Below are 14,537 nucleotides of genomic sequence, written 5' to 3' on the forward strand. Positions count from 1 at the left end.
GAATATTCTAACACGTTCACTAAGTGAAGAACATGAGAAAATAAATTAGTTTTACGCCAATTTCATGGAATTTATGTGCCCTTGAATAAAGTATCTAGAAAACCAATTTCATGATAAAAGAGGCATGAGCAAGCCCAATAATATTACTGTGATTTATACTGTGAAACATAATATTTGAAATTTCATGGTATATAAGCAGATATTGAAAATTTCATTGTACATCTCAATTTTTAGTGTGATTTCTAAGGTGTGATTTGGGAGAGTTCGAACGTTAGACGATAGCTTTGCATTATTCATAATGCAAAGATCAAATTTCACTTGTCAAAAAACATTTACCATGTAGTCGCGTTTTACATGCGTGGGGTTTTGGGTCGTTCAATGCATATTTTTGCACACGATGCTTAAGGTTTAGTTGCTGCGATAGGAAAGATAAATGTATTACCAAGATGAGTGTTGTGCACATTCGTCGCATATTTTATAGTACTCGGGCAGTCATTAAAGGAAACGAATACGAAAATGATAAATATGTTAGTTAGTAGGAAAATACTAGCGACGAAATGACCGTGTCACCACTCGTCTTCGACTCGTGGTGACACGGTCATTACGTCACTCATATTTACCAAGCCGAACGAAGAAAAATATTAGGGAATAATATACTTATCACATGCACAATCCAAGAATTCATTATTTTTTGCAAAATAAAAGGAGTTTTCCACAACAATTCCGCGTTTAAACTTCTAAAGTACTTTCACAATAATATCAATACGCAGCAAGCGAGTTGTCAATCTTTTCTAGTCGTCGGTCGCGTGAGCGAGGAATACAGAGATTACGTTTGTGTACGGAGCGAATGCAAGATGACCTCACAAAACACGTACCTTCCGCGAAGCTACACATACGATTTCAAAGATAACATAGGCCTAGAAATTTAACTCGGACAAAGTTATGTTATTTTTCGAGAACAAAAATCGACTGAATCTCGACAACGCGAACACTGCGTAACGTTGCGCCCGTCAGTATATGTACTCTGTGCGTCGAAAGTTCAGGCGGTGGTGAGGTCTATACGGATAAGAACACCCATATTCACTGGTAACAAACTAAAACAGAGGGACTCAAAATTTGCTAAGTGGATGAAGTTGTCAGACTCTAAAAATTATGACTGTTTTTACGAATTTTCACGTCAGACAAATTTTGATCGGTTTTGATCGCGGGAGAAATACCGGCCGACATGTTGTTTGTTTACATTGACGAGCCCATCGAAAATCGACGCAAAAAAGTTCCGACGACCAAAATTGATGATATAGACGCAGGTTGTCGTGACGTAGAACGACCGGAGTATAAATCCCGGTACATGTATTTTCTGTGCAGAGACGACAAACTTGGCTTGTGCATGTGATAATGAGAATGATAAAAAATTTATAATGCATAAAGGAAACAAACTAAAAGCTCTAATCATTTTAATAATCTCTACCGAAAAGTTATGCAAAATAGCATATAATTTACATTTTAAATCCCATTCTCTGTTTAACACAGACCTGACTTTAACGGAACTTGAAGCTGTTGCATCAAATAGCCTGTGAATGACTTGAAGTATAATTTTTCGACTAGAGGCTAGCTCTTCACTTTAGGATATAAAACTGAAGCAAGATGTACATATTGCAAAATGTACGTTTTGAATGTATCCTGACCTACTTTCGTTGTTCCTCCACAGTCACGTCAAATGTCTCGCCATACCGTGCAAACTAAACTAAGATATTCGTAATTTTCAGTGCTAAATCTTTTCTTCATTAATCCTACACTACGACCGTGAGCCGTAATCGAATAAGACAGTAAATGCCAAGGTCTTGTCTTTTACTTGTGTTCATTATTCTTCTCACCTGAGCTTATCGACAGACAAGAATGCACGTTCTTGCACATTGTACCTCACTGAAAGAAATACCTTTGAAGGGACCGTATTGGACGGAGAATGGAGGGGCCCTAACAAACTGATATTCTGAGACCAGCACAATGGTCGATAAGTCCTGTGAAAATGGTCGGGATCTGATGGATAAATGAACGGCAATGGAATGAAAATCGATGGCAATTGTGCTACTTAATAAACCACATTTATCCAAAGATACAAAGGGTAAAAATATATAAGCTAGAACTTTCTTTGCTAGCAAGTCTTTTTATAAGTATCACAGCCTCTATGGTATCTTATGATTTTCAATATATAGGCAATATACTGGATCTGGCGGAATATTGACGGACAAAAGAAAGAAATTTTATTTAATTTGTATACACAAAATGGAATTTGAGACAGGTTGGTTTTCGAAATGTACGAAAACAAGACAACTACACAACCGCTCAATGTCGTAGTATTTGAATTTCATTATGCTTTTCATTCAGTTCTGACTAAGTCTTACTGATGTGAATTAACAATTATGCAGTTTTGCTGTTCAGGTGAGTATCAATTTCCTTCGTTCCTTTTGAAGCAACGATCATATTTCTGAATGGGAGGGATAGAAATGTGTGAAGATAATGGCACTCAGCGGTTGTGTTCATTTCCGTTTGCATTCGATAACATAATGTTCGAAGTGTCCCTGAAATGGCAGAATTTTAAAAAGCTCACTTTTCGTTTATCCTGATTGTCTTAGAAACGCACTGCAAGCATCTGCCAATAATTCCCCAGTAAACTCTAGATTGCACGATCGCTCATTTGTTTATTTATTATGTTTTGGGGTTTTCTTGGTCATTTTATCGATGTAATGCCAACGGCTACACCAACACACTTTGTCTACATAAATAAGTTACTCCGGAAGCTACTGGCCTGACTCTGACCTGTATTGCAAATGAAAATTATCCTAGGGGTTCTTTCTAATTAAGAAAGGCACCCTAGGACGCGCATATTGTTTCCATATGAAAGATGGAAACCCATATTCTTCATACGTGCCATTAATAATACATGGCCATTGTCAATCAATGATAGGTAACACAGGTTAATAGTGCTATACCAGAGTATACATGTGTGCCATTGTTACATTGTAATGCAAATCAAACAATTACAGGGGATTATTGCTTTGAAGCACCTGGAGAAGAGTGAAAGGACGTGTATTGTATTTTATTATATTTTCCATTACATGCGAAATAATATGTTTCATTTTTGTTGTGTTCTAAGTTTAACTATTCATTCTCTTATGCATTTTGGTGTGATGATAGCGACAGACCCATTGAATATATCTGAGTATAACAGAAATGATATGCTATACATCACGTCTCTTTCAATTTTTTTATCTTCCCTTCGAAAGCACTTGGAATTAATGGGCCTTCCTGGTCTTTCAAGGCCAGCGTATTTACATATTAGTATCTGCTGCTTTACTTTTATTTGACTAAAATATTCAGAGCGGTATAACTTTTCCAGTCTGACACCGACTATACAATAGACATTTCTAAATAACGATGAGAGGTACGGTAAAAATGTCAGCATTCTTCCAAAATCTGTCGCCATGATATATCGTTTCTAATGATAATAAACGATATGGTACAAGACTGCAGCATCATTAAAGTACGAAATCTGGCTGTGCACTGTCCTAAATATACAAGCACATTTGCATGACAATAGTGTTATGTTGCAAATTGCTTCATTGTTCCATATAAATAACATGGACTCAATATTAGAAGTGGCTACAGCTTTTATTACACACTTTGTGGGTAGAAATATCGTCAATGTTATCAAGAACTATTTCACATTGTCACGTAAATATCACCTATATATATATATATATATATATATATATATATATATATATATATATATATATATATATATACACGCTGAAACACATAAATACATATAAATATGTAATTTATTTATTTTTTATTCATTTATTTATTTACTTATTTATTTTTTGTGTGTGTTTATTTATATATTTAGTTGTGTACGTATTCGCCCATTTGCACTTGACTGATCTCGAGTATTCATGTAAACGGAGTGTGCACACTTAACTTCAATGTTAATTAAGCATGTTGTAATATTTCAAATCGAATACACGGGGCTGTTCTCTGTCCTTACGATTCACGATGTAGATATTATATTCGCTAAATTGACGTTGGCCTGAAGCTTATCATTTATGGACGAGAGATGCCAGACAATAATCATCATTGAATCTGTTGATGTTATTGTCTCAATTGAAAACACGACAATAGTGTTGGATTTCCCTATATTGTTAGTGACATAGACACTGAATGTGGTCGACGTCACCGTGAAATCCAAATCACACTACAATAACAACGAAGGAGATATTATCAACAAAAAATTTAAGTCCAGATTTGCCATTGTAGTTCATAACGCAAACGCAAGTTTTGAAAAGTGGAATTATCCCTGAAATGGAATTTTAATTTCATTGTATACACCAAAACATTAAAGTGTACCGATTTCTTGAAGTGACATTATTCTAGGATAACGACTTTCGTCGAATAAGGACGATTGTATTGCGCTTTTCAGCAGCTCAGTGTAGTGGGGGAGGGCCAGTATTTTTCTCGAGTCATTGCCCGCAAGTCTCGTAGCTCTAAAGGTGTAGCAATTTAACGAAGTATTAAAACAGAAACTACACAACAGAGTTGTTGATATTACACAGAGGCTAATTTCCTATGTGTATTTCAAACGTATTGTGTAGTCAGACTATTGTGCTTTGAGGTCATTATTTGAGTAATTCATCGACAAAAACCGAATAAATACAGACAAAAACGGACTAAGCCGAGTCGGTTTTAAAAGTAGAATCTAATTTCTGACCGAAAAAGGTCATTTCAGTAGTGTTGATGAGGCAAACGGAGAAAAATCCACAGAGTGAAATTTCTCTTCGTGATCGATGAAACTCGTTTTTTTTCTGTTGTGTGAATATTTGATCACAAATAAATGTGTTAAAAATCAACAAACGTTTCTTTTGTTGGTTATAACATACTGCAATGTACAATATACTGCTTTATGTGATGTGTTTGATCAAATAAACCTTATCGAACGCAGTCACGAATACGATGTAATTGCAATTTCATGGACATTGAGTCACAATGTGACATAATTTGGATAGTTTAACGGATGAAAGACATGTTAAACTGCTTTGCTGAGCAAAATAAGCCAACGTTATTTAAAAAGAACACATATTTATGTTATATACAGCAGCCAATTTTGAAATAACCTTGTTTCGATACTGTACCACTGTGTTAGGGGAAATGTAAATTTCAAACGTATAGGCGCCCTCCGCTATAAAAGCGTTGAAGAAAATGGTTGGTATCGAAGTGCTGTGCTGTTTGCTAAGATCTGAATGTTCCAAATCAATGCAAATGAATCGAGTATGGTCTTATAAAATGTATTTATTCACATATTCGTATTTTACTCTTTGATTTCGTGAAAATGTACTGATGTCTCGTCATGTAGTTATATTTGAAATTTTAATATTTTTGCTGTTTCTATGTTACCGATAGTCATGCTGTCTATGTGTCCGACGATCGTTGAAAAGTACGAAAACGTAAGAGTCAAGACGAAATCATGATCACGCTATGTGACTTTATTGAGCACTGTAGATTCATTTGCAAATGAACGACTGTGTGTAGAAAGCACAGGTACGTCATTGGTAAATTCTGAATGTTGTCATACCTGCAGGCTGGGATATGACGGTGCTGGTGGCCTCCATCTCAACACAGATTAAAATGCGGCGTAAAGAGAAAATTATGATTAAGATGAGTGGGCATTAAAATTAAAATGGCATTAGCTCGAGTGTTTTGGCTCTTGAATGATAATATCAAATGTTTTCGAATCGGAAACGAAACTTTTTCCCACGACGTCTTTAAAGCAAACGCTGTTCGCCTGTCACCAAACTGGTACTAACTGAAACAGCGAGTTTGACTTGTATATATCGTGTGACGCCTTAGAAGCTCGACGTTAGAGTTAGTATAGAGCTTCTCTGTAGTATGCCAGGAAAGCTGGCATTGTCATATATGATATTCCTCTGATAAGTTGTAGGACTTCAGGAAAAAGTCTCCGCCGTTTCAAATCTTTGTGATTAAGGAATGTCTAATCCTCATTGGGCAGTGTCGGAATCACGTGTCACCTATAAGTAATTCACACTCTAGTTGGTATGAAAACTATGCACTCATCTATTTCATACTCAGTGCAAAATGTGTAATTGTCTACTCAATCATCTTTCGCCTTATACTCTGAATATCTCATAGTTCAAACGATTAAGCTTGTTTGTCCTGTAGGCCAAAGAATGAAAAAAATGCCAATTACTCGTAGCCCCGATTGCTATGATCAGCTTCTAAAACACGTTGACGGCGAAGGAAAAACTTTATTTCAATATACTTGGAGAAGTCGAGGCAGTGCACAGAGGTTGTTCAAACTTACATAATTTCTTTTAACTTGGTGAATAAGGGCCTTCTGGTAAGGTCATTCCGATTAAATCGTTATACGCAGAGGACTCTAAAGTTCCAGATGACCCTAAGGGGTCGTAGGTGAACGAACTAAAATGTTACATATTTTCACCTTTTTCAGCCACATTTGAAGGGTGTCCGTCTGATTTGTCACAACGATTACGACAAAATAGACGTCGTGGACATTACATATATGTTCTAAACATGTTTGCCGAATTTTAAAGGGCCAGTTATGCTATTTTTATAACGTTTTCACTATTTTTGTATATAATGTCATGCATAATTTCCTGTTCTACTCCCCAGTGTATGTTGATATACGCAATATTCAGCTTGTCAATTCAGTCTGTACATGTGTAAACTGCATTGTTATTGTTGACGAATGAATTCTGGTCCGGGCTAGAATTCAAACTGAATGTAAACATTAACAGAGCAGTTTACACAGATAGACGCTATGTTACCGCCACATGGTGGGTGTTTCAACATTCTTTTGGAGTAGAATAAGAACTTGCAAAATAAAATTAATGAAAAATTCGTTATAAAGGTTAGCAATACTGACCCTTTTTAATGGATGTCCAAGCGCGCCTGAGTAATTTACAGCGCTTTTGATATTGACACGGGTCACCATCAAATGGATTTCATAAGCAAATTGAACCTCATCAGTTTGAAGATTAATTTAATGTGTTGTAATCGTTAAAGGAGCTATGATTTATACGTTCAAAAATTGCCAAATTAATTTTTCAATTCGTTCGGAAAATTAGTTCAGTAAAGAGTTGCGTAATGTAAGCCGTGCAATGTAAACCGTGCAGAAACACAATCACCAGTACTAACAATGTTTTGTTTGTAATTATGCTCTTATACTGCACGTAGAGACTAGTTTCGTCTACCTTTTCTTTGTTGAAATAAGCTAGTAGGACACAACTAGAAAGCGTGCAGCAGCATCGCTGTGTACGCACAAGGCAACTCTTTTTGCATATTGTGTTGATATCACTAAGTGCATGCAGAATATACTCATAACTAGTGTTACAATTACACGTAACAATATCTGTGTACAAATATGCTTCTTTTGTCGATTAACATGCACGCAAATGGTGATTGAAATTCATCGTATATACGTCTACTGGGTGGAAAGTAGTGTTTTTCACATTTATGAAACAGACTCCGGTCAGCATTTGATATCCTCTCCTACAAGAGTCGGTGGCGACTTTGAAATTTGTGCGTATATGCGTGAAATATTTCGTGGATGGTAATCTTCCCCTAAAAATCAAAAGGTAAATAGAGGAAAACAAATACTTTGAAAGCATTGCTACACGCAGAATCCAATGCATCAGCCGAACAGTACGAGCTCATATCTTAGGTAAATTTCAAACTTCCTAATGTGGTACTATATGTGAATAGTATACACATTAGACCATGTTAAATAAACGTTAATGGTCGTATCGTAAATACCGACAGTGTGTTTGTAAAGCCCGATTATTGTGACTTTTTCACATCGAGGGTGTTGTTATCAATTATATTTCTGTCAGAACTTACCGTCGTTGCATCAACAAAATCTTCCTCGTAAACTTACTTCAATATGTTTACATCTTTGTATGTAGATAGGTACATAGGTACAGATATGTATGTATGTATGTATGTATGTATGTATGTATGTATGTATGTATGTATGTATGTATGTATGTATGTATGTATGTATGTATGTATGTATGTATGTATGTATGTATGTATGTATGTATGTATGTGTGTATGTATGTATGTATGTATGTATGTATGTATGTATGTATGTATGTATGTATGTATGTATGTATGTATGTATGTATGTATGTATGTATGTATGTATGTATTATGTAGTATGTCGGTATGTCGTATGTATGTATGTATGTATGTATGTATGTATGTATGTATGTATGTATGTATGTATGTATGTATGTATGTATGTATGTATGTATGTATGTATGTATGTATGTATGTATGTACAGCCTATTGAAATACCCTGATAATGAAGTTTGATAACATGCTTAACGTACGTGTGAGTTGCATTTATATTTTTGACAATTGAATGAAGAGTCCGGACAGAAATCTGTGAATAATGACACTGCACACAACGGCAGGTCATTTTGAGAGCCAAGTGCTGGGTAATTTTCACATTCTGTAGAGAGTAAAGCAAGAATCTGCCGAAGCAAAAATCTCTAAAAATGATAGCAGTTACATTACGAGGGCTTCAAGTTAATCCGTGCAGGTTCCTTTCCGTGAATGTGTTAGCATTCAAAGACAAAATGATAATCGGAGGGACTGCGTACAGAAATGTATAAACCTGTGCCAAATTTTCCTAAGTTTGGAAAATAGTAAGATCAGATGAACACCTACGTGTTTCCTAACGATGTGCTTGACTTTTAACGTTTGAATTCACCAAGCTCATCAAAGAGAGGACTTTTTCATTACACAATGTCATAACGTTTCATTGGAAGGCCTGTTATTTTCATTTTCTATGAAAGGATGTACAATAATGCGTTTCCGATGTAGTTATGGAAAGAAAGGCTTGATGTGTGACCACATCTGGGTTTTAAATGAACTCGCAGCGAGTCGCGCGCCCCTTAAGGCAACTATATAGATAGTTATTTTAAACAATGTACGCTAAGCAGCGCCGTTAGAGAACATTTACATGTACCTTGGAAAGGTACTGGTAGAAAGGAACTGCGGGTCTCTTCTAGTGTAATACGGAATTACAAAGAAAGACTGTCAAATGATCATGTTTGATTATATCAAGTGTTTAAACTTACTGCGAGCAATCTTTGACAAGTAAAGTAGGAGGTCATCCAGTTCGTTTTTGATTATTGCTTCCCGGGTATATCCTTTCAGCGCGTCAACGCCATAGAATGTGACATTGGGATGGTGGGTCAAATCTTCATACATAGAAAACGCCACGATGTACGTCTGTTCGCTGTCAGCATCGTAAAAGATAGAAACCATTCCGATACCAAGGTACTCCAGGAAGGAAATGCATGCATTTGTGATTTTATAAACAGGGGCATATGTTCGAACGAGGGTGGGGTATATTGTTCTGTTGCTGAGTGAGGGGTCTGGTGCTGCCCCCGACACGACGGGCAAGTTCCAGTGACCCGCTATAGCACCGATAATTTCCATTGGAGTCCAGCATGCCGGTCCGATAAAACCATCGACATCCATGTCCATCACTATTTCAGTCATAAGAATGCTGGCATACACACGGTCCTTACATTCGGTGACGTTGACCATCAACGTGATACGGTCTCTCGGCAAGATGTTAGGGTCATTGTTCATCTTCTCTAGGGCGATCTCTATAGCCGGCATTACCTGTTCCACATTGTAGAGTGATAGAACACCTGGTCTTTGAGTATCCAAGAGAGCGACCAGAAGAACATCATTACATAAAACTCTGCCTTGAAGGGCGAGAAACGTAATTATGAAAAATGCACAACGTAAGTGCGTGGCTACCATTTTCCCGATGATTATAAGATCCGACTAGCCAGACTGTTGAAGGCTGAAGCAGACCTGACACTGCCGCGTTACTCAATGCACACAAGCGTTTTTCGAGGCGAGTTAAAAGTGTCAACGTTAACAAACGTGTCGTATGTGGACCACAATGATCGGCTAAGGGAAGACTTGATGCGCTCCAGGGTGGCGATGGTATATTCCGACGTGTGCTCTCACTGTCATGCTACCCATCAGAAACTGATCAGCCTTGATAAATAATGAAAATTTCCCCCAGGCGTTTCACAGCAAAGACAAAATCATTATCGGCTCCAGGAAATTGTCCAGAGCAAGGCAATGCCAGTATACAGCCAGCGATAACGTGAGCACACACACGAGTGTGCTTTGACTGAACTGAAAATAACACGCTGTAGTGGTCCAGCGCGTTGGGTAATTTATGATAATGTCCCTTACAATGAAGCACGCATTGTAGGTCGCGCATTCACGAGTTCCAGCTACTCACAGCCGACGTAAAAACATGGCTGTTAAAGGCGATGCGAAACTACAGTCTTCGTGTAACCCTCAAAGAGTTATTTATCATACACTCATGCTTAGAATTATTCACTTAAATTACGCTGTATTAATTTACGTCATACTAACATTGTGATTCACGGATTTCTACTTGTACGTTTCCCAAACCAACGTAACATTAGGCATCGATGTTGCGACTTTTTGTACAGGCACTTTTTCATTATTTCGGGGCTTTTTATCTTTAAAATATCGAATCAGAAAGTCGCGTCGCCATGCAAATTTTGTTCTAAATTCTTATAAAGTGTGTTAATGTAAACCCTCTTATCGCTCTTAATAAGGCCTGCTTAACATAAAACAAACTAATATTGCGTATTCTGTGGTTAGTTCAATATATTTTTCAAAATTCTAATGAGCAATATAGTGCCATAAATAATTGAATGCACTGACGGGGTCATTTAGTTCATCTGATGCGTTACCACCGATTACAAAATAATTCTCTAGTGTTCAAATACTTTTTACAAACGTTTCTGTAGAAGTGACGTAGAAAAAATATAAGCGTTTAAAAAATAGGGTAATATTGATATCACGAGTCTATTTATAATCCGGAACAACCATGTACCAGAGTGTACCTTGCCCACATAATAATATGCAATAAACATTATGTACGCGTTCATTTTCTGTGCTGAGTTCCAGCTGCCGTGTCAATGAAAAAACAAATCAAGTCATCTGTGTCAAATCATCTCTGGTAAAGATGATAAAAACCCCCAAATGGAGGCTGTAGTTGAGAGGATATATATTTTTGTGGCATTTACGCTATATGCCTGCGTCGGGCGCCTACGGGCCACAGTCGAATTACGGTACTGTCATTTGCATATCTATTGTAGTGTTGCATAACAGTTTCCGAGCACATCACACGACATCAAGGGCGCCCTAACATTCGCCATAATGTCGTATAATTGCTTTCTATTGCTGAAACTGACTGGAATTGTAACTAACAGAATAGATCTATTCGATGCTGCTATACCAGTGACAGCACACAAGTTATTTTACTACATTTAGCGATACCAAAGTATGGTGTGCACTATACTGACTTATACATCTGAATGTCACGAGTTTAAGCTGTTTGATAAACATTATTCGAAAGCGAAAACTAAGGAATATCACCTGAACTCATGTTCTTGGACGATTTCACTATTTCTTTTTGAACATAGGGCAACTTTTAAAAATGTCAACAGTGTTAAATGATCGTTTCAAGGCCCATCGTTACGGTGGAGGACTCGGTGTTCGTTGATCAGACATAGAGGTAGCGCATGACGATGGCACACATACGCATTATTGTGACATTGCAATTGATAGTCAGCTAACGTTTGCTACTCGAAAATTGAAGGCAAATAATCAGAATATTTATGACAAAATCTGAAATGCGATAGAATTAAGGTATTCGCATGAATGGTGTGTTATTAACTTTCCATTCGTTTTGTGCGACTCCCTTTATTCGAAGCTGTCAATTAGAATTTGTGTAATACGCCTGACTCACATTCGTAATCCTAGTATGAACAGTTCTCCCTAACTTGATTTCTTTAATTCGCGTCAAAAAGTATTCACGTTCCATTTGCAAAACCTTCCAGGACGGACGGCCACAACAAATCTGAGACATCGTAATATTTTCTTGAAATTAATTAAACTCATATACACATTTATCAAGACTGCACCTGCGTCCTTTGAATAACAATGGCCACCATTCAGATACATTTGAAACTATCAATAGCATCCGACTGTGTAGTCATGGTTGAGATAATGTCTAAATTACAGGACAAATACCAATCAATTTTCGATATAATGCCTGTAGGAATATCTCTTGTCTTGTGAACATCTCTCTAATCTCAGAAAACTATAGCATGTTAATGTGCACCCCGTAACACAAATATGTCTCAATTAATGCTGAAAGATTTATTACATACGGAGATAGACATACGTGTCATGTCATATTTTTATGTATGTATGTATGTATGTATGTATGTATGTATGTATGTATGTATGTATGTATGTATGTATGTATGTATATGTATGTATGTATGTATGTATGTATGTATGTATGTATGTATGTATGTATGTATGTATGTATGTATGTATGTATGTATGTATGTATGTATGTATGTATGTGTGTATGTATGTATGTATGTATGTAGCCTGTGTATGTAGCCTATGTATGTATGTATGTATGTATGTATGTATGTATGTATGTATGTATGTATGTATGTATGTATGTATGTATGTATGTATGTATGTATGTATGTATGTATGTATGTATGTATGTATGTATGTATGTATGTATGTATGTATGTATGTATGTATGTATGTATGTGTGTATGTATGTATGTATGTATGTAGCCTGTGTATGTAGCCTATGTATGTATGTATGTATGTATGTATGTATGTATGTATGTATGTATGTATGTATGTATGTATGTATGTATGTATGTATGTGTGTATGTATGTATGTATGTATGTATGTATGTAGCCTGTGTATGTAGCCTATGTATGTATGTATGTATGTATGTATGTATGTATGTATGTATGTATGTATGTATGTATGTATGTATGTATGTATGTATGTATGTATGTATGTATGTATGTATGTATGTGTGTGAATTTGTGTATGTATCTATGTTTCTATGTATCTATGTTTCTATGTATCTATGTATCTGTGTATATGAGTCTGTGTCTCTACATATCTATGTAATGTATGTAGGTATGAGTATAAAACGTATTGATAACAGTGAATCGTCTTGGTATTTTAAAACTTTTCATCATAGCTGAGCGACATCCTAATTAGCATGCCACTCTTTCATGTTGTATGTACTTTTGACCTCTAACCTCTTTCCCTCAGTTTGAATCGACTGACCCAGTAACACTTCATGATGAAGGTGAAAGTTAGTCTTTTGTTATTATTAGAATATATACCGGTACAAGTTACACTGTTCCTGAACTGTGTCAAGAGTGACGATTGGTTGACGCAGATGGCGGTAATGTCCATATTATTTGATAGTAACGTAGGGTGTCCTTGGGGTTGTTGTGAGGAATAGACAACTGGCTGGAGGCCTCATGGAAACAATGGTAGTTTATATTTTGAGGATTGTGGCCAATAATCTTAGTTTTGCATCTACATGATATATCTGGGTCTCTGGAAAAGACAGTCTGTCACCTCGTGTTTTTGAAATTTGAGCTCTGAGTGATAATAATTGCTCCAGAAAAGCTCAAAATGTGAATGGTGATGACCGCTTCGTAAGTCCATGCATCATGTTCGTACCTTAAAGGCGACACTTCGTTAGGTGTGTGAGTGTATAAACATACAGTAAAAGATGAGCAAATTATCAGTCTCTGTATGATTCAAGAAAGGGGGAAGTTGCCATGGTAGCTTTTACTTACCCTATGAAATTGACTTTAAGATAGTATGCGACTCGAAAGTGAAAACTTAAACTTCTGCTCAAACTTTCATTAGAGAATCTTTTAACCATGCTATTTCAAAATCAAGAATAAAATTCGGGGGTCACCTTGCAAACTTTGGTACAAGAGAAACAAATACCCAAAGATTTTACCAATATTTAGAATTTAAAATGGCCGCCATATCTGTGTTAACTCTATGGAGAAACAAATTTTTGAATATCAAAATACAAAGCCGGTGAAAAGTTTTCTTACACCAAGGGCTTTAAAATGAACTCCCACAAGTGGTATATCAATAAAGAATTGTAAATTGTAAAAGTTTGAGAGTCCGAATATCTGTCCTCGAGGCGCGTTCTACCTCAATAAGCTTAGAATACAACATTAAATGCATTTACATGTTGATGAAAAACCGTTGTTTTTTATGTGCTTGCACATCGCAGATGGTGTTGCTCGACATTGGTGTGACCCTGGTTTCTGTTTGTCAGACAGTCATACCAATGTCAAGCAGCACGATGTGCGACCTGCAAGTACACGACAATAACATCCTCTTCCTCTTAGACCAAACAACACAACCTTCACCATCACAGCCTGAGGACATAAATTGCAAGTCAACGAAAGTAATATATGGAATTTACTACGAACAATGCCAGCCTACAGTGTACGTTGGTGAAACGGGCGATACATACATAAGCTTATATGTACATTTATTACAA

At 36.5% G+C, this 14,537-nt stretch overlaps 1 protein-coding gene across 2 annotated transcripts in view; it reads right to left on the reverse strand.

Moving 5' to 3' along the window:
* Positions 1-10,271, reverse strand: part of LOC139117471 (atrial natriuretic peptide receptor 1-like) — a 174,735-nt gene extending 164,464 nt beyond the window's left edge. The window contains exon 1 of one of the 2 annotated variants that reach the window (XM_070680603.1): positions 9,180-10,271. In XM_070680603.1, coding sequence (XP_070536704.1) covers positions 9,180-9,876 — 697 coding nt within the window. In that variant the 5' untranslated portion in view covers positions 9,877-10,271. The remainder of the gene's footprint in view (positions 1-9,179) is intronic. The other variant, XM_070680599.1, reaches the window with a different exon arrangement.
* Between the last annotated feature and the right edge of the window lie 4,266 nt (positions 10,272-14,537).

Source organism: Ptychodera flava, chromosome 18 (assembly GCF_041260155.1).
Source record: "Ptychodera flava strain L36383 chromosome 18, AS_Pfla_20210202, whole genome shotgun sequence".
Lineage (NCBI taxonomy): Eukaryota > Metazoa > Hemichordata > Enteropneusta > Ptychoderidae > Ptychodera > Ptychodera flava.